Source organism: Leptosomus discolor, chromosome 8, assembly GCF_034619465.1.
Source record: "Leptosomus discolor isolate bLepDis1 chromosome 8, bLepDis1.hap2, whole genome shotgun sequence".
Classification (NCBI taxonomy): domain Eukaryota; kingdom Metazoa; phylum Chordata; class Aves; order Leptosomiformes; family Leptosomidae; genus Leptosomus; species Leptosomus discolor.
In genome coordinates, this window is record NC_141398.1 from 37,067,248 (window position 1) to 37,088,363 (window position 21,116).

A 21,116-nucleotide genomic window follows, 5' to 3' on the forward strand; every position below is an offset into this window, starting at 1 on the left:
ACTGCCAGGTCAGTGTCATACCTGTTGGAGCGTATGTGATGGAGAAGGAGAGCTAAGAGCTATCGATCATGAATTTGTGTCTGGTTGTGTGATTGGCAAGGCACGGTAGCATAAGACTCACAGTAGCCTCCTGTGGCCTCTCAAAAAGGATTGACCCCTTGTGTACTACAACATGAGGTGGATGTGTGATTGTAAATAGTGAAAGGAAGGAAACCTGACTAGCTGGAGAGCCAGATATCAAGTGCAAAATAAAAAGCAAAAGCCCCATGGAAATTAATATTCTTTTTCTTTAGTCTCAATATAACCTGGGGTCCTTCAAACAGTATTTTATGACAAAATTATTCAGTAAATGTCTCAGCTTTCAAATTAATGGATTCTACTTTGTAGCTGTATGTATGTATACACACTGTGGCAGAACTTGAACAAATGCTCCATTTTGGATAGGGGTGGCTTGGAAATTTTTGTAAAAATACTTTTGATGGAATAAAGATGTGTGGGCAGTACATTTAATCTCTTTTTGTCAAAAACACCACATAGCTGCAAAAGCTTACCTATGCATAATATCGACCAGATGGATTTCTGGTCCTTAAGAAGAGGTCTTGTTATCAGGAGTAGAGGATTTTTTTTAAAAACTCATCTTTGTTTTGACATGATTTCATATGTGATTGTAAGTCATTTCAGTCAGTCTGACTGTGCTTTATCTTATCTGTATGGAAACTATTTTGCAATTCTCACGTAAAATCTCTGATGAGTGCAGGTAACACAATTATCATACAAAAAGGATGGCTGTGAATACCCATTTCTGACACAGTTTTTTCTAAATACAAGAACTTTAATTTGGTAAAATAATGGAAGTAGAGCTTAGAGTGACAGGAATTCTTTTTCTTTTTCAGCTATTCAACATGTATCTCTGTCCAAAGAAACATTAGTTCATTATTTTTTCAGCAAGGAGTGCTTAAGATTCTGTAGCATAATCAGATTTTGTCACAGAACCACAGGGGAAAGTCAGATGTGTGGCTCTTAATAGCTGGAAAGGAATGAATTATAGTTATACTTGGGAGAATATCTTGTGAGATTAAAAAAACCCTGTTGTTGTGCTGTTGAGCTTTAGTGTGGAGACATGAAGCATTTTAAAATCCAGACTCATCAATTTGTTAAAGATTAGATTGTGCCCCACAGTTATCATGCTGTGGGCTTGCTTTTCTCACCCCTGTGGACACCTTGTTTTGGTGAACATGTCTGCCATTTTCAGGTTGTCTTCTGGTTTATTTGTGTTGATCTCAGATTTTCTTAATTTCTTTTCCCTAAAGCAGTCTATTTTAGCATTACCTGATTTTAGGAAAGATTTTACGGTTTTCAGAGAAGTAGAGGTGAGTAAATTTCCTTTCAAAGATTGTGAATCTGTCATAAGAACCTCACCTTTTCCTTACTTAGAAGGAAATAGCCTGCAACAACTAGTACTGTGTTTGAGAGACACATTAGTATTTTAATTTAGACCTAACAATGCAAATCTGAAAAGTAAAAGAAATACCTTTGCAATGGTTTACTATGTAAAATAGTTCTCATATACTGCATTGCTGTACAATGGTAGCATCCAATCAGATAGGTCCCTTGGCTGGGAAAAAAGGCTGGCAGAAGTGGGAAGTGTGAACTCTTTGTACTTATGAGCAAGCTACTTTGCTGAAATACTGTTCCCCATGCTAAGCAGTGCCACTTCCCTCCCTTTTATATTTATTTTTTATCCAGTTTTCATCTGGTCTTGCATTTAGTTTTGAAGTGCCATGAAGCAGAGACAGTCTTTGTACGAGAAAGCTGTGTTCACAGAGTTAGCAAATGAACAAGTGAGTAGCTGAACTAACAAAGCCTGGTTTGCCATGCTTTGGGTCCTGCAGATCCTTCCATGTTTTTACCACAAAAACCACTCTTGCCTATCTTCTATGACTACCCTGTGGTCAAAAACCTGTTACAAGTGGTTTATGTGACTATTGCATGTCATTTGGAGTTTTAGTACAGCTTGGTCAGCAGGGTGATGGCAAAAAACAGATTGTTGAGGCTAGGCTTCTCAGTGGGAGCACTGACGTGTATATCTCTTATTTTCTACCAGCCCTTGACATGAAACTTGATGGTTTCACTTCCATTGTTGAAGTGAGTGAGCAGGCTTAGAAGTTGCTAGGGTGGGCGGAGATAGTGAAATAGAATCGAGGACACCACTTGCTCAGGAGTCAATTCCAGTTAATATTTGTGTTCACCTAGAGACGAAAGCAATACCAAAACACCAAAGCAAGCTGTATTAAAATATTATGAGTTTGTGTTCTACAGACCAGTATCCTTTTTTAAATAGAGAAAAGTGTAACACTGCAATGACACTGAAGACCTATAATATGTGATAACAAGAACAAAGTAAAAACTTTTATTTCTCACATACCTATGTACACAGATTATTTGGAGTGTAAAGTGAAGTACTCTGAACTAAGGAAATTCTAGAGTTTCAGTTCCTCTTTTCTATGTAAATACCAACTATATTTTGTTTTGGCTTTTAACTGTGGTTCTGCACTATTTTCACACACATACACATGCAGATTTGTTTCCTTCTGTGCACAGAGTTGAGATTATTCATTTGATAAGCTGTTGTTAGATTCTTCATTGTTGTGTAATAGCAGTGTTACTTGCTACATGCTCTTTAAACCTCACTCTCAAGAGAGTTATTAATTTCTTTCTAACCTTTCCTATGACCCCCATGACCAAATTTCTGAGTGCTTCAGAAGCAGTATAAGTTTTATGTTTACATTATCCTCCTGAAATGCAGCTTTTGTTTTCCTGTTTCACAGATGAAGATGAGGCAGATGTTCAAAGTGTCTGCTAGAAGGTTAGTCGGGTGAACAAATTTGATGGTGGTTAGTTTAAAATGCTTGTAACTAAATATTTACAAATTATTAAAAATTTGTAGTGTGTGTTCAAGCAAATTGTGGCAGTGACTGTTCAGCATTTAAGAGAAACTAACTCCAGGGGATGAAGTCTCAAAGAAAAAGAGGAAATTAGTACTTGTTACTTTATGGTTAATTCCAGAGGACTTGTTTTTCTCCTTATAAGTTAATCCTAAGAATTATCAGACACAACCTGATAGAGCACACCATCTAAAACCTGTGTGGGAGAAGACTGAGGTCCAGTGGATTCATTGGAAGCTCTCAGCTGAGGTACAAATTGCCAATATTTGAGCATGATAGGGCACAAGTTCGTGCTTACACACTTCAGTCCTTTGCAGATACAGAAGCTGGTTGCCTAGCCAGGCCACCCTCTGAATGATACAAATGCTCTCCTGCGGGTAGATACTCGTTCCAGCCTGTAGGTTGGATACTCAGTGCTCTTTGATGTCTTAGACAGAGCGCCAAGGTGCTATTATGATTAGCATAAAATACACAGCAAGCCAAGAAGGGTTTTTCTCATGTAATCTTTATTGTGGAGAAGGGCTGACAAATCATTTGTAGAGGCTGGAGATACAGAGATTGTGTTAGAGCAGTTAAGCTTGCTAATCACAGAAAGTAACCATTGTTTGATGTTTCCATGAGAGAGTCCTCCATTAACTGCAGTTGAACTTGACTGAGTGTGAAATTAAAAAGGAGACTCAGATTTCAAGACACTCCCTCAGGTGCTCAAAGTATGCTAACTGGCACTGTGGGAGACCTAAAACAACTAAGGACACTTAAAGGAAAGAGGCCATGACAGTGTGAAAAGAAAACCTTCATATTATCACTGAACCCACAAAGTTGGTCAAGATCAGTCACACTTTATTAACTATTAAATGTCAGGCTTGCATGAAATGCTCCTTTTTGCCAAGGTCTGATTCCAGCTGTGCTTGGTGAGCATCTACAGTCCAAGGAACTGGGGGTGTTTAATACTAGGCAGAAAGTCTGTGAAAATGGATGTAAGAGAAATGGTCAGGAGACTACATATTAAGGCATTGCCTAGCTTTAAGAAATTGTATTTAAAACTTAAACTTGACAGAGAGAAAAGGTTTTAGAGGCTATGTTGGCTTCTGGTGACAACTGGAATCTGAGCCAGGAATTGTAGAGCCCTGATTGCTAGTTTGCATTATGGCACTGGAAACACTGTAATCTTCTTTTGTTTCTCTACCTGTAAAATGCAGAAGGTATATAGATCCCACAGCTACCTACTGGTATAGAATTTGAAACTCTGGTAAATAGTATCATTCCTAAACATTAGAAATGCTCATTTTTTACCATTTTTATTATCTATGAGGTTGAAATGTGAGAAGGGCCATATCCTTTGTCTCTCTGACTGTTGTATAATACAATGTAGAAATCTCCTTGGAATATTCCATTTGTAGTGCTCGGTTCTGTAGGAATAGATGAAAACACCATAAACTTAGGATTATGACATATTCTAGGATTAAGGGGAAGGCTTTAGCCAAGAGTATGTACATATATCAGTTTATTCTACTTTGCTTCATGTGAAAGATCTTTAAAAGTTTTTCCTGATTTTGAGAGAGAATGTCCCTCAAGATACTTCTTGGATATTTATCACAATGTTCTTTGCAAATAACAATGGTTAGAAAGGCTTTTAGTATTTTATGCTTTCTACCATTTGGGAGTATAGAATTCCTCTTAAAGATAGTGTTTTAATATATACTCAGAGAGTTCACTTCAGAGTGAAAGCAGTGTTACTCATTTCACTGTTGATATGTGAATATCATTCAGTTATATTGGTCATTCTTGTGACATTAATATATATTTTCAGATCTAGCTATTCATTTTACTGGGGTATCGTTTCTGATGGAAACCTTTTGTGTCTTTACCTGTGGCTACCGTTTACCTCCATATAATTGTCATTGTTATTTCAAGATTTAAAAGGAAGGTAAAAAGGTGATGGTCTCTGAAGGCTTATGCTATAAAAAAAGTATATCATATTTCATTCAATAATCTCATTTGTAGAACAGTCTTTGAACATTCACATACTGCTAGCTCTTTGTCATTCTTTCATCATCCAACAAAATAAACTGGGGAAATTGTTGTATGGTAAACACAATACTTGTTTTGAAATCAACAAACAAAGACAACAAAAAATCTCTATGATCCTTTAAAGAATTAGCAAGCTAGAATCCTGTGGAATGGTATCTACTAAGACAGGCCATGGTATGCACACTGAAAAATGGTATTTAATGTTATTACAAGTAAATGTACATCCTGTAATTCACTGTAATGTATTTTCAAAGCCATGAAGCCTGTGCTGGTGAACTCTAGGAAAGAGATGTGTCTGTTAGCCAGCTAATTACCAGATAAGTGCCCAGAGCAAGCACCTGCCATCTCCTTCATGAAACTGTGCTACGCGCAGGGAGATTAATGACAGATCCCCATCCTGAATTTGTCCACATTGTGCTGCTAGGTTCATTCTTCGTTTCATTACTTGGACGACTGTGATTTTTAAATCACAAACTTTTTCTGCTTAAAAGATCTCTCTTAAGTTTAGTCAGTTTAATCAGTTCTGTGGTTGCAAGTGCTGACTGGGATGCCAGCTTACATGTCGCTAGTTTCCAGCACAGTGATTGCCACCCCCCACACCTTATCACACACACACAAAAAAGCTCCAAATCCAGACATCACACTACTATTTTTCAAATTGTTGCTTCTGACCTTGAATGACAGCTTATTTTGACAGTGCATTATTTGTGTAGTGGGATGATACTGAGTCACTAAGTTTAATACCAGCACAAAATACAAATATGTAAAAATAAAAATAAAAAAGAGTCAGTTCCTGGCTGGAGTATGGTAAATATAAAGGAAGACGCTAAAACAAGTGAGTATAATGGAAATCAGCACAAGACTGTGTTTTAAATGTTTTGGAGGTGGTTTTGGCTTGTGTTTTATTGGTTGGTTGTTTCTCTTCTTTTTGTTTCTTTTGTTAGTTGGTCTTTTTGGTTGTTTCCCTCCTCCTCAAAGTGTACAGCAGAAAGGAAGTCATTTAATAAGCCCCAGTTACTCAGCCTTCTGTCTAACTTTTAACTGTGTTATGAATTTTAAGGGCTCATTGAGGGAATAATCCTTAAAGGCTATTTTGAGGGAGGAAGAAGTAGTAGGTAGGCAAGGGCCTACCCTTAGGTAAGAACATGGAAGAGAGCAGAGATGTCTGCCAAGAAAAATAGCCGGTGGAGCCTTACAGTAATGGTGGGAAGTTCAGGTGCAGTAACTTACAGACAGACAATTGATTTCTTTTATACTCTAACACAGGAATATTAAAGTTTGAATTTGATGTTAATGTAGGAGATGTAGGAGTAGGAAGTTCCAAAGGTGGGTCTGTGTGACATGGACAGGAAGTCGTGATATGGCACGTCACTCCAGATTTGTGTTCCTATTGGCATCTCTGCTTCTGTTTATTAGGAGAGGATGTATGCTCAGATGATGCAAGAGATAAATGGGGAGAAGTAGAAGGAAAACAGGACAGACAGGAGACGATTGTAGTAGTAATCAAGGTGAGAGGTAGTTGAGTAATGGGAAAGATGTTTTTTCTACACTGACCAAAGGAATCAGAGAGATCCTGCCATTGTTACTGGAAAAGAAAAAAGGTTTTGCTGACTTGCCATGCAGGTCAGGTTAGTTAACGGTGATCTCTGTAAAGGATGACAACCTAGAAGAAACTGTCAGATTTGATGCAGCTGAGCTTAAGGTCAGTCAATCTCTATATTCTCCCATTGTTATAATGCATTTCATGTTTGTATTTGACCATGGTCCAGCTGCTAGGAGTATTGCTGACCTGAAGTGACTGGGTCATTCATAGTGATTTTGATAGAAATTAGGAATTGATAACTGGAATGAGTTCAGTGTAGGGTCACAGAGATGGTCATGGGCTGGAGCAGGAGGAGGATGAGGAGAGGCCGAGGGACCAGGCTTGTTCAAGCCTGGAGAAGGGGCGTCTTCAGGAAACCCTAACAGAAGGCCTCCAGTGTCTGGGGGGGGGGGTTATTGAGAAGACCTAGCCAAGTGCTTCACAGTGGTACATGTGGGAGGACGAGAGACAGTGACCATAAGTTGAAATGAGGTGTTCAGACTGGATATGAAGAGAAACATTTTCCCCATAAAGACAGTCAAGCAGTGGAACAAACGCCCAGACAGGCTGTGAAGTCTCCATCCTTGGTGGTTGTGGTGGTTTGACCCTGGCCAGATGCCAGGTGCCCACCAAAGCCACTCTATCCCTCCCCCTCCTCAACTGGACAGGGGAGAGGAAAAAATATAACAACAGGCTTGTGGGGTTGAGTTAAGAACGGGGAGATCGCTCAACATTTACCATCACAGGCAAAACAGACTCGACTTCAGGAAAATGTAATTTATTACCAATTTACTGAGAGAAGAGTAATGAGAAATAAAACCAAATCTTAAAACACCCTTCCCCGCACCCCTCCCTTCTTTCCCAGGCTTAACTTTGATCCCGATTTCTCTCCCTCCTCCCCCCCAAAGCAGCACAGAGGGGGAACAGGGAATGGGGATTGTGGTCAGTTCATCACTCTGTGGTTCCTGCCACTCCTTCCTCCTCAGGGGAAGGACTCCTCACATGCTTACCCTGCTCCAATGTGGGGTCCCTCTCACGGGAGAAAGTCCTCCATGACTTCTCCAGTGTGAGTCCTCCCACGGGCTACAGTTCTTCATGAACTGCTCCAGCATGGGTCTCCTTCATGGGGTGCAGTCCTTCAGGAACTGACTGCTCCAGCGTGGGTGCCCCCATGAGGTCACTAGCAGCAAACCTGCTCCAGCGTGGGTTTCTCTTTCTCGCTGTGGGCCACAGGTCCTGCCAGGAGCCTGCTCCAGTGCAGGCTTCCCACGGGGTCACAGCTTCCTTCAGGTATCCACCTACTCCAGCGTGGGGGCCCTTCACGGAGTGTAGGCAGTCATCTGCTCCACCGCCCATGGGCTTCAGGGGCACAGCCTGCCTCACCATGGTCTTCACCACAGGCCGCAGGGGAATCGCTGCTCCGGCACCTGGAGCATCTCCTCCCCCTGCTTCTGCACTGACCTTGGTGTCTGCAGAATGTTTCTCTCATATTCTCACTCCTCTCACTCGCTGCAATTACTGTTGCGCAATAATTTGTTGTTGTTGTTTCTCCTCTCTTAAATACATTATCACAGAGGCAAAACCACTGTCGCTGATTGGCTCAGCCTTGGCCAGCGGCAGATCCATCTTAAAGCCAGCTGTCATTGGCTATATCTGACATAGGCGAAACTTCTAGCAGCTTCTCACAGAAGCCACCCCTGTAACCCCCCTGCTACCAAAACCTTCCTGCGCAAACCTATTACAGCGGTTTTCAAAGCCAAACTAATAAATCCCTGAGCAAACTAGGAGCATAGCTGACCCTTCTTTGAGCAGGAGCATGGACCAGACACAGTCTGAATTATCCTAGGATCCCGTGACAGACAGTAAGGCAGTTTTAGTGACTGCAGCTATTTTCAAGGTGCTTTGATTAATTCATTTGCTTGCTACAACTTCAGGAGTAATGATTTGGGGTTAACAGATTAAGAATCCTAATTATTGCTAAGATTATGACCATTTACTGAGAAATTAATAATAAATCTGTATTTAGCCTTCAGCTCAGTTCTGTCCCCTCACTTATATATTGAAGCATACAGTCATACATCACACACACACAGACATATATGTATGTGTGCACACAGAATGAAGCAGCAATGTGAAATTCCTTTTCAAACTGCCTAACTGCTATATTTATTTTTTCAAAGTTTCCTATTTCTTTAAATAAGTAAGTAAACTCATGTGTATTTGGAATCAGTGAATTCCAGGAATGGTGTACAGCTGATAACATCTGACACAAGCATCCTTGTAGACAGCATTTTCTCTTAGCAACATAGCACTGTGCATTCATTGGAATACATGGTGTCAGGGATGCTTCTTATGGCAATTACCATGTTAATTCCATTGGAGAAGAATATTTTATATGCCATTTATTTTCTACTTTAAGATCAGCATTCCACATTTGCAGAAGGCTGGTAGAATTTTGTGAGTAATAAATCAAAGGAGCTCTCTTAATACCTACAGAATTAAATGTGTCTTGCGGAACTATTCAATAAAATTTAATTTACATATTTTTTGGATGTGTAATCTGTGTGACCTTCAGTAACTGTTTGGTTTTTAAATCTGAAAAATGCCTCCAAAGTGTAATAGCCCAGAGTTTTAAATGGCGCAGGAGGATATGTAATGCATATTTTAACATGTTTTCTTTTAATTTGTCACACGGACCTGTTGTTCATGATTATATAAAACTCCATATTTTTAAACCCAGTAGTACAAATGTGTAAGATGTACTTGGTTGGGCTAAAAAATTCAGCAGTCTAATTTATCTTGAGATATGCTCAGTCAAGTAGTTTTTCACAGCAGTTAGCTAACACTTCAAGCTCTAACAGTGCCCCTGAGCCATAAAAGAAATTTGCATGTAAGAAATGTTTTGAATCTATTAAAACCTCAGCTCAGAGCTAAAGAGTTGCTCTCATGTCTTTGTTGACTAACATGAAGTGAAATCTTACAAAAAGCTAGGCTGTGATCGACAGATGCCAAAGCTTAGGTTTTGATGTGATCATATATTTCTTTCATGCATGGCATTTTAAGTCTGGGACTAGAGCTTCAGAAAGACAGCAATCAATGGGGCTGTGCAAGAGTACACAAAATATATTGCTCCTGGCAGTCGTCAAGACAGAATTATTTGAAAAATAATCTGAAATGCATTTGATCATACACTAGATGGTTTAATAATTTATATTATACCTTATTAGCAAAGTCTTGTGTTTACTTTGTGGCTGCCAAAACAAGATGAAAGCCTGCCTCCATGGAAATACAAGATGCTTAGCTCAAAGTCTCTGTCTTTGCATTTCAGTTTGGTAATTTCCCTTCCTTCTCTCATTTTGATTAATAGTATATAGGTTTAAATCTTTTAGTACTTTTTCCTTCATTGTGGTCCTTTTTAGTGAGAGCAACACTCCTTATTAACAAGTTCACCAAAGAGTTTCTGGCCTGTCAAGACTTAAATTAGTGTAAGCACATATTTCAAAAAACTTCTTTACCTTAGGATTTCCTCCAAGTATTTTTGGGGTAAAAGAGGCTTTGGATTTAGTTCTAAATTCCACTGAACTGAATCACGATGCTAATCTTCCCAAGTCTTGCAGCTACAGAAGTGTGATTTCAGAGCTCAGCATAAGAAACTGTTGTGCTCTGACTAGTGATTGTGTATAATAAGTATCACCAGTTACATCAGTTCAGAATATTACAGAAATGCTTTGAAGATTTCCTTGGAAAGCTAATGCACTGCGAATATTTTATCTAGAGATACAAATAAGGGCCTTTCCGAATCAATATTCTCACTTCTGTACAGCGAGAGTGTTTAACTGCTCATTCAACAAATGAGATCTATGCCTCCACCCATCTTTTTTACACCAAAGGTGCATAAAAGAGCTCTAATAAACTTGGTTTTCTGTGGAGGACTCCCCTCCCCACAAAACATGAAATATCTTTTCTGCAGGTGTCTTGGATAGCTCTTCAAGGCACAGCGTATGGAAGGCTTTAGGGAAAAAAACATATATGAGAGAATCATAGATTTAAATTATAGAATCATTAGGTTGGAATAGACCTTTGAGATCATCAAGTCCAACCATTTACCTAATACCACATGCCCACTAAACCATGTCCTGAAGTGCCACAGCTACATGGTTTTTGAACACCTCCAGGGACAGTGACTCCACCACTTCCCTGGGCAGCCTGTTCCAATACTTGACCACTCTTTCAGTAAGGAAATTCTTCCTAATGTCCAATCTAAACCTCCCCTGGTGCAACTTGAGGCCATTTCCTCTTGTCCTATCACTTGTTACTTGGGAGAAGAGACTGACCCCCCACCTCACTACGACCTCCTTTCAGGTGGTTGTAGAGAGCAAGAGGATCTCAGAATATAGCACTACACTATTGCAAACTCTGAAGCTCATATGCCAACCTAAAGAAGCTCTTGTAATTTGCCTTATCTACCCTAGAAGGCTTAATTTTAGTTTTAGTTTCTGTAACTTCATCCCCTCCCCTTCTCCATGTGTGCAATATTCACTGCAATATATACTGTACACTTCAGCTGAAAACTGGTTCCTCAAACAGAGCCAACAGAAGGACTTTTAGCCCAACTAAAAGTTTTTACGGTGTTTTTCACTAGCACTGGGAATATACTTATATGTTAGTAAGGACTGGTGATATTCTGAACAGGCACTTCACTGTTGTCCAGACTGCACTGGGGGCCACTCAGCCCTTAGCTCAGGCTTAAAAGAGTGCAAGAACACGGTCAGCTTAGCGGAGCTCTTCCTCTTCCCACTGAGAGTTTTGTGCCATGTCTCACAGAGCTGCATGGCAGACTCTTTGGAAGAGGCATCTGCCTGCAGGGATCTCTGAGAGCTAATCCTGTTTCTAAAAGCTGCTGCACAAATTGCAGGGGGACAAAAGACTGACATTTTCTAAAGGAGCCTTTCAGTTGCAGGGAACCAGATGTACCCTTTTTTACAAATGCATCTTCTGTGACAGTAGTGACGGAAACGTTCAAGGAAGCTGGGGATATTACCCATGAGGCAGTGTTGCAAGGCAGAATTTTGGGGCAAACTGAAGAACAGTTCTTAGAAAACATGGATCAGATGGACATATTCATTACCTCTCTTGAAAAAAGGATTTGGCAGGATCATCTGAAGACATACATGTTATCACACAAAAATGCAGTGGTGTTTTAAGTGATAAGCTGTGAAGTACACCTTAAAGAAAAGAGTCGCTTCCGTTTGCAAGTTGTGGTCTTATTGTCTGTATAAGAACAGTTTAATCCATGAGAAAATTTGTAAAGAATTCAGGTTAGCAAGGTAATAGGAGTATTTCATGTATGCATCTACTGAAAGAAAAACTTCTGGTTTAAATTGTTTGGCAGTGTCTTGTATGATACTGCAAAAATCTGAAAGTTTTGAGCAGTTCAGAAAATGTGACTACCGGCAGAAACAAGTGCATCAGAGTTCAAAATATAAGATAGAAGGAACACAAAAGCATAGTGAAAATGTGAGAAGTGTACCTCCAAAGCAGTTAAGTTTCAATATTGGTAAAATACTGTAAGAGGAAATTGCATGTACAGAAATAAAATTAAAGTTGTGGGAATTATGATAAAGTGAGGAAGAAAATGGCCCTCACAACTTTACAGGTTGACTTACTCGCATGAAATACCACTGGGAGAACTGGCCGTGGGGCCAGGGACGTTCCCTACCACCGGAACTTTGTAAACCTTGCTAAAATCTCTTTTGCCCCTCTGCCCTACTAGCATTATGCAGCACTACCTAATGCATATGCATTGCATGTTGCAACAGAGGTTTAAGAAAACAATACGGTAACAAAGAAGCAGTATAGGCTATCCGTGATCAAAACTACACCAAGATGAGACTAATTGGTTTTATGTTAGAAAATGGGAGAACTGTTCAACAGAAATGAAGCACCAGGGAAATCACTACTGAAAACTACTGTACAGGAACATGAACAAATGCATGAAACACTAGTGTGTTTAACTGTTAGTAAAACGCGGGGGGGGGGGGGGTGCGCATGGGGGAAAGTCCCTCAAAACTCTTTACAAGTTCTAACTTGCGTTTGGGGTGTTTTAATGGCTGTCCCCAGTCTCACAGAGGCAGGTGTATAAGAACTTGGGCTGAACATGACAAGGAACATTGAGGAGAAAGTTACATTTATGAGGTACTGGCCCTTTTTATCTGTTTTCTAAGAGATGTCATCTAGTCTTGTACAACTAAGTATTCAGGATTTTACTGATAGTCAGTCTCTGTAGACATATTTAATAAGGAGTTGGGAGTTTGATTTTAGAAAATTTGGCCAAATTTTAAGTCATGAATCAGTGACAATTAAATAACAGAAGAAATCAGTCTTTGGTAATATTGATATTTTTACAGCCTTATCAATTCTTTTAAAATACCTTTGCTTTAGTGTTAACATACCAACGACATATGTGAAAATGGGTCATGACCATAAATTACGCACCTGAGATTGGTAGAGATTTGTGAGACCTGCAAAGAAAAGAAAAGCTTTGTAAATGTCTAGAAAGAATAAATTGCAAATGAGTTTTGATTCATGTATACAAAATCCTCAATATTGTATGGTTTCCAGTTTATTCTGCAGGCAGAGTTTAATCAGCTTTGATTTGGGGGGATAAAATAGCTGTGGCCAGTTACTAAAATTCAGGTGATGTAGGAATTGATTGTAATTAATAACAATATGAAGCAGTTCCGTAGCTTTTGATGAAGCCAACATTTTCTGTGCAATATAGACTGAAGACCTGGAATAGCGTTGTTATGTACCTCTGCGGAGAACTACACCCCAATTTGCTTATCCGTTTCCTTTCCTCTGTTTACCCGGTTGATGGTCTTCTGGGTGCAGTATATATAAGAAGTCATCCTCATTTCATAGGTCACTTGTTCAGTAACACTTTGCCTGTGTGAATTGTGATTTAAATCAACAATACCTCAGCTGTTAGAATAGCACATAGGCCAGGCTGTCATTTGCCCCTTTGATGCTTACTCACCTAACCAGTAGTAGTCATTATTTTGCTTCTACAATTACTGTAATGGAGCTGATTGCTGAAATGGAAAACGGGAGGCAGTTACAGACTGTTTGATTTGTACTGTCCCACTTTAATGGTCAGGCACCTTTCTTGGAACTTTGATATTTCTTTGAGTTTGCCCAGAAATAAGTTTGGTAAAAGAGAGAGTGAGCATCTGGTCTATATTTTCATGTGACCCTGTTTCAGCTGCTTGGAAATACAAGATTACCCAGATAGGTACTTTCTGGGTCCCTGGCTTGCTTTATATGAAATGTGAAAGGGAAAAAAGTAAAATGGATAATCAAAACCCTTTTTTTAACTGGAAAATTTCAGACCAATTAAAAATCCGGCTAAGCTCAGCTGAATTCCTAAGAGATTATTGAAATAGAGGGAGAAAAAAAGAAATTACGAATGGAAATACTGAATCGTATGATGCAAGATCATTACATCTTTGCTTAATTACACCTTTACCACTTATGCCTCTTGCCAATGTCATCAGATGAGCTGAACTGAGCAAGATTGCAAGACAGAAGAGTTTCTTACTCTTTCCACTTGAATTTTCTGCTGAAATAGTGACTCAACATCCGTAATTTGTGCTGCAGTTAAAAGTCCTCACATTCTGGGGGACCTTGATGCTGGCAGTTGGGTTGAGAATTGTAATTGCAAGCTCAGCAGGGAACTGGGATTCAATATGCTGAATGAGAAGGTGAGTGTTTTAGCACAGCTGCCTCCTGAGGGTCAGGGGAAAGGAAAAGCCCTCTGGGAGGATTTTCAAGCACCACTGAGCTGGCACACCAGGAGACGATGATTGACTTCAGAAGAGCCCTGCTGTGCAAAGGATTGTTGTGTTGTGGTCCCCTTTACCACTGGTTAGACATTTCTTTTGAAGAAGCCAAAAATGAGAGAGCAGTGAGATAAGCACAAAACAATCACATAAAAAAATAGTCTTCAAGCAGCTCTCTTTGATGACATTGAGGTCTGGAGATTTGTTTCCACTGCTAATGGCTTCATTGATTTGGCAGTTAATTCCGTTAGAAAGGTTGACTTTGTGTGGCATTGGTAAGATTTCTGTATGAAAAACTGATGACCTGATGATGATGCAGTGCAGGTTGGATTGTTGTTTGTCTTGAAAAGGGATATTGATTCGAACCTGCATGTAACAAGGAGTTTTTATTTGTATTTGGTATGTACAGTCAGAAATACATAACAGTTTCATTCTCAATATGTGCACTTCTTCACAGGAGTTCAAACATGCACCACAGAATGGCACAACCTGGGAAGCCCACCCTTCTGCTGAGACACCAGCGAAAGCACCACTCAGCTCGTGGATGGCTTTGCAGCTCCCATGGCAACTAGAAGGAGGTGGACTGAAGATACTGTCTGTCAGTTTGGCTCTACTGGCAGTTCTTGTTATGTTTTACTACGGAGGAATGAAAAGAGAACTGTGAACTGAATGAGGCTTTTATAAAAACAATAAAACTTCGGTTTAAAATCTGCAAAGGAAACACTTTTACCAACAATTCTTTATTTTTATTATTTAAAAAAAGCTAATATACATTGGGCAGTAATTTGTACTCCCCCTATGCCTTTCCGGTCATTCATAGGAGAGAATGTTAATAAGCTGTAGGGAGACATGTCTTGCCAAAATTTCAGATCCTTATTTGGCAGAACAGTTTGTTGCATCTTTTGTTTTCTTTTTTTCTAAAATGATGCAATGTTTGCATCTCTTACTTATTTTACAGCTGCTGTAGCAGGTAAAAGTGCATGCAGGAAACTCATGAATTTCGTAAGAAATCTTTCCATTGAGCAATGCTGGTAATCTTTTATAGGCAGAACATTTAAACCTTACTTACAGATTTTGCTTAATACAGTGTGATGGTTTGATATATGTCTTTTTACAGTAGAACCAAACACTGCTGGGCCATTAAAGTTTGTCATTTGTTGCTATTTATTTTGCTGTGATGTCTGAAGGAACCTTTGGCTTGCCATCTTGCCTCCCTCAACTTCATGATGAGTTACTAGACTTGGTTAATACAATAAGAGTTATTTTTTACATACAAATAGTTTTAAAGGTATTGGGTTTTTATCATTGAATGGGAAGGTGGAGTTATGGTGTTAGAGGTTTGTTAAAAGATGGATTTAATACAGTCTTTATAGTTTTAGTATAATGCTCTGAGTTGACCCTGGCCAGATGCCAGGTGCCCACCAAAGCCACTCTATCACTCCCGCTCCTCAACTGGACAGGGGAGAGGAAAAAAAATACAACAACAGGCTTGTGGGGTTGGGATAAGGACAGAGAGATCACTCAACATTTACCGTCACGGGCAAAACAGACTCGACTTCAGCAAAATGTAATTTATTACCAATTAACTGAGAGGAGTAATGAAAAATAAAACCGAATCTTTAAAACACCCTTCCCCGCACCCCTCCCTTCTTTCCCAGGCTTAACTTTGATCCCGATTTCTCTCCCTCCTCCCCCCTAAGCAGCACAGAGGGGGAACAGGGAATGGGGATTGTGGTCGATTCATCACTCTGTGGTTCCTGCCACTCCTTCCTCCTCAGGGGGAGGACTCCTCACATGCTTACCCTGCTCCAATGTGGGGTCCCTCTCACGGGAGAAAGTCCTCCATGACTTCTCCAGTGTGAGTCCTCCCACGGGCTACAGTTCTTCATGAACTGCTCCAGCATGGGTCTCCTTCATGGTCTGCAGTCCTTCAGGAACCGACTGCTCCAGCATGAGCCCCCTCACGGGGTCTCTGGCAGCAAACCTGCTCCAGCGTGGGTTTCTCTCTCTCTCTATGGGCCACAGGTCCTGCCAGGAGCCTGCTCCGGTGCAGGCTTCCCACAGGGTCACAGCTTCCTTCAGGTATCCACCTACTCTGGCGTGGGGGCCCTTCACGGAGTGTAGGCAGTCATCTGCTCCACCGCCCATGGGCTTCAGGGGCACAGCCTGCCTCACCATGGTCTTCACCACAGGCCGCAGGGGAATCGCTGCTCCAGCACCTGGAGCATCTCCTCCCCCTGCTTCTGCACTGACCTTGGTGTCTGCAGAATGTTTCTCTCATATTCTCACTCCTCTCACTCGCTGCAATTACTGTTGCGCAATAATTTGTTGTTGTTGTTTCTCCTCTCTTAAATACATTATCACAGAGGCAAAACCACTGTTGTTGATTGGCTTGGCCTTGGCCAGCGGCAGATCCATCTTAAAGCCAGCTGTCATTGGCTATATCTGACATAGGGGAAACTTCTAGCAGCTTCCCACAGAAGCCACCCCTGTAACCCCCCTGCTACCTTGCCTCACAAACCTGTTACATGCTCATAGAACTAAGTGCGAGTTGTGTATTAGCTGTGCGTTGGTTCATGCTGTGTGTAAGACAGTATTGCTGTGTTAGTGGAGAGGTTACATTTTGCACACTGCAAATTTCCAATTGCTTTCTTCAAGCCATTTTTAATATGACAGGCTGTCTGTGCGTCTTGAGATTGCACTGGTCAGTCAGGGACTGGACTCTGTGATCAGTTCTGCAAGCAGCTGACTGCATGATATTGTTCATTCATTCATGTCTTGTCACCTTTCTGGCTCTTCATCCAAACTTCCACTTGCAAGGTATGCTTAAAATCTTAAAAGCAGGAACTGTTTGGGGTTTTTTTCAGTATGTCTGTGTCCTACCCAGCACAGACGGCGCTGAGCTGCCTATGTGGCTGTTGCCCAGGAGGCATCTAACACAGAGCCACTCACTACACTCCCCCACAGTAGGACAGGGGCAAGAGTCGAAAGGGTAAAAGTGTGAAAACCCGTGGTTTGAGATAAAGACTGTGTAATAAGTAAAGCAAAGGCCTTGCACATAGGCAAAGCAAAACAAGGAATTCATTCCCCACTTCCCATCAGCAGGCAGGTGTTCAGCCATCTCCAGGAGAGCAGGGATCCATCACGTAACGGTGACTTGGGAAGACAAACGCCATCACCCCAAATGCCCCCCCCTTCTTCTTCTTTCCCCCCAGCTTTTATTGGTGAGCGTGACATCGTACAATCTGGAATATCCCTTTGGTCAGTTGGGGTCAGCTGTCCAGGCTGTTGTCCCCTCCTAACCCCTTGTGCACCCCCTGCCACTTGCTGGTGGGGAGGTGTGAGGAGCAGAAAAGGCCTCGGCTCTGTATGAGTGCTGCTCAGCAATAACCGAACATCCCTGTGTTATCAGCACTGGTTTGGTCACAAATCCAAAGCACAGCCCCACACCAGCTACAACGAAGAAAATTAACTCTATCCCAGCCAAAGCCAGTACAGTGGCTCTACAGTGCAGATGAATAATCCTCCAGGAAGCATGCTTTGTACTTTATAAACTGAGGAGTTCTAGTAGTTACAGACAATTAATTAGGAAGTTCCACTATGATGCTTTCAGTACAGCCTGTAAATTACAACAACAAATGTAACTGTCTTCAGGAAATTAGGTATGTAATGACTTGAGTATTATATTTCTTACTGCAACCAATGAAGGTCATGGGCCAAGACTCAAAATTCATGAGATTTTTTAAAACCCTGCGCTCTTGATTTCCTTCTGCTTGGTTTTTTTTCAGGCTTTTCTTTATAATGTATGTAAAAATTGGTAATTTACATTTTTAGCAAATCTGAAATACTAAAAAAAAACCCACTTAACTCTGGGAGCTGAAATTTTGGGGAGAAATATCACAAGATTGTCAGGAAAACTATGAGTTGACAAAAGCATCATATCTGAGCCAGATTTTTGCATTTGATGGGAATAAACTATAAACTGCATATGTTCTATGCCTCTAGCACTCTTCTCTATCAGCCGCTCTGGCTTATCTAATCATAGCAATTACAGACTCATTGCATCAGCTGTTACACAGATTTATGAAGCTTGTGATTTAGATTCTATGTCATTTGCCTTAATGAGACCAGCTTATTTTCTTAGAAATTATACAATATACAGAAAGAGAGTGAGGAAGACTTTGTAAATGACATTGCCCACAGATGCAGTATGTTCTTAAACCAGGCTTTAACCTGATAAGTAGGAAGTGTTGATATCAAGAATTTTATTATCTCCCTTTAGATTTTGAGAGGACTTTTTGACACTTTGTCTTGTAGAGCAGTAGAGTGTTTGTTCCTGTTTACAACTAAAGCTTTCATAGCCACTGAGCTGAACATGTCTGTTCTGATCAAACAGCTCATCTGGACCTTCAGGCAAAACCCAGACTGCATGCTGCTCGAGGCTGCTGTTGAAGGCCACCAGGAAACCTCAGCAAGTATAGAGTGGACTGTAGTCCTGGAACAGGTGGACCTGAACACATTCTGCCCATGATTTTTGCTCTTAGTTGCTTCCCTGAATGCTTTTAACTGCTGTGCCAGGTGGTGTTTTTAATTTTTACATCGGCCTTGTGGTTGAGGCCTGCTTCCACCAAGCATTCTCTCTTTACAAGCCATGAGGGTGGGTGAGAAGTCTGCTGCACTCCAAGTTAATGAGGTCATTGCAGGAGAAGTTTCCCCACAGTCAGTTGGTCTCACTCTTACATGTGGGTGAACACACTCATCGCTAGGGCATGTATCTGCTAATAAGCAATCTACATTCAATGCCTTTTTTTTAAAAGGAAAAAAAAAGAATCTAATTTCCTTTTGGTCCCAAGGAAGCCTCAACTATTTTTCTTAAATGTCTGTGGTAGCTCTCTTTGGCTGTTTTCAGTGAGGAATCTTGCAAACCACAAGATTTGAATAGCGAAGACGTCTTAAATCTTTTCTGAACAACATTAAGCACACAATTTTTATGTCCCACTTGTGCATGGTTTTGGGTGCTGCAGGACTTTGTCATTTAATCTTTCATTGTAGCTTTATTAATGGTATACTGTTTAAAAAAAATATGAAATAAAGAATGTGGTCTGTGTAGAGCTTGTTCTATAAAGCAGGAGAGAGAAAGAAGAAGAAGGTACCTTTTGAGGAGAGTTCATCCACCTCTTATCACATCATTGCCTGCACATCTCTGAACATCTGACAGCTTCTGTTAATTTGGTTTCACTCCCCAGTTCAACTTCCCGTATGGAAAGCTAGAGTGATTGTTGAATAACAGCAAGTAATATCTGACGTGGCAGCAACTGGCAACTCTGACATTGAGCTTGGCTGTGGCCATTACCCAGAATCCTTCTGGTCTTCTTGAGAAGCAATTACAATTTCACAGGTTGAAATTAAAATTCCCTGCGGTATGCAATAGAGTAACTGAAACTGTCAAAGTGATTTCAAGCTGCTAATCTCTCGCTGCTTGAAGAGTGAAAATAGAGCCCCTCTTACCCAGGCACAGATCTGACAACATAAAAACTCCAGCCTTCCACTATGTTTAAATACATATGGAGAGTAGCTTGATCTGCTCACACAGGATATCAGTAAAGATGTTATGTCTATGAACATTTGTGTGTTATTAACAAGCCTATCTTTTTTTTGCTTTAAGATGCATGTAACTTCAGGGACTAAGACAAATGTAAAAGAAGTCTTAGGCAGAAGCTCTGAGAATTTGGAGGAATGAGTAGGCATGTGCCTGTTTGTGTGAGGCTTATTAAAATCTTTATTTATGTATTTTTGAACGTGGAGTATTTTTTGCTGGAAAAATTGCTTGCGTTGAAAATCTACCGAATTTTATTTTCACATATTTATATCCCACGTTTTATTTTGAGTGCACTGTGTTTGATTGTCTAGCTGGAACAAAGAGCATTTAGACATCAAAACCAGAGGAAAAAATGGAGAGGCTGTAAAGCTAGGATGCAAAATGAAAAGTATTAGTGCAAAAGCTGCAAAGCAGGGTTGAAATAGGAGACACAGGGTTAGGGACTGTTTGCAAAATACCATTTGACTTGTTCAGAGGCAGAGTTCATCCACTAGATAATTAAAATTAGAATGATTGCTGGAAAGTATTTGTGCAAATATCATTAGGTGTCTTTTAGTTGCATATTTCAATCATGGATGTGCTTAACATGCTTTTTTCTTTAAATGAAGATGCCTCAGTAGCTGGTGGAGGGGAGATGAATTATGAACAGTCCTATTTTAATTTTAAAGAAGCCCAATACAAAAAGAAATTGTAACAAATAATCATGTCCCTGCACCTGCTGGTATCCCGAAGTCAGTTAACTCCCACTTGGGAAGCTGTGGTTATGGATTTGGATCATTTATCTGTACCTCTCCTTGTGCTATGTTGTGACAAGTTGGGCATTTGAAAAGTCATGGAAGTGCCTGTGTTCCAGTCGAAAAGCTAGTCAAGCTGATGGCAGAAAAGATCTTCAGATCTCTTTGTTTCTCTATTCCACGCCTCTCTTTTTACCATCTGTGCATAGACTTCCTCCCATTCCCTAACTCTCTTCTCATTCAGTTCTCTATCAATGTCAGGAGTTTAAAGAAGTTAGATTATGTGCTTAAGTTTCCATGTGATCCTCTTAGGAGAGGAAGGTAAGAAAGAGGAAAGTAAGGATATGTGGTCTGGTGATGAAGGTAGTGTGATGATCAAAGTGCGTG

The 21,116-nt window shown here is 40.4% G+C and overlaps 1 protein-coding gene across 1 annotated transcript in view; it reads left to right on the forward strand.

The window, feature by feature from the left end:
• CDKAL1 (CDKAL1 threonylcarbamoyladenosine tRNA methylthiotransferase) overlaps positions 1-15,164 on the forward strand; it is a 416,090-nt gene extending 400,926 nt beyond the window's left edge. Inside the window, exon 15 of the mRNA XM_086469156.1 lies at positions 14,854-15,164. Coding sequence (XP_086325282.1) covers positions 14,854-15,060 — 207 coding nt within the window. The 3' untranslated portion in view covers positions 15,061-15,164. The remainder of the gene's footprint in view (positions 1-14,853) is intronic.
• The last annotated feature ends 5,952 nt before the right edge of the window (positions 15,165-21,116 follow it).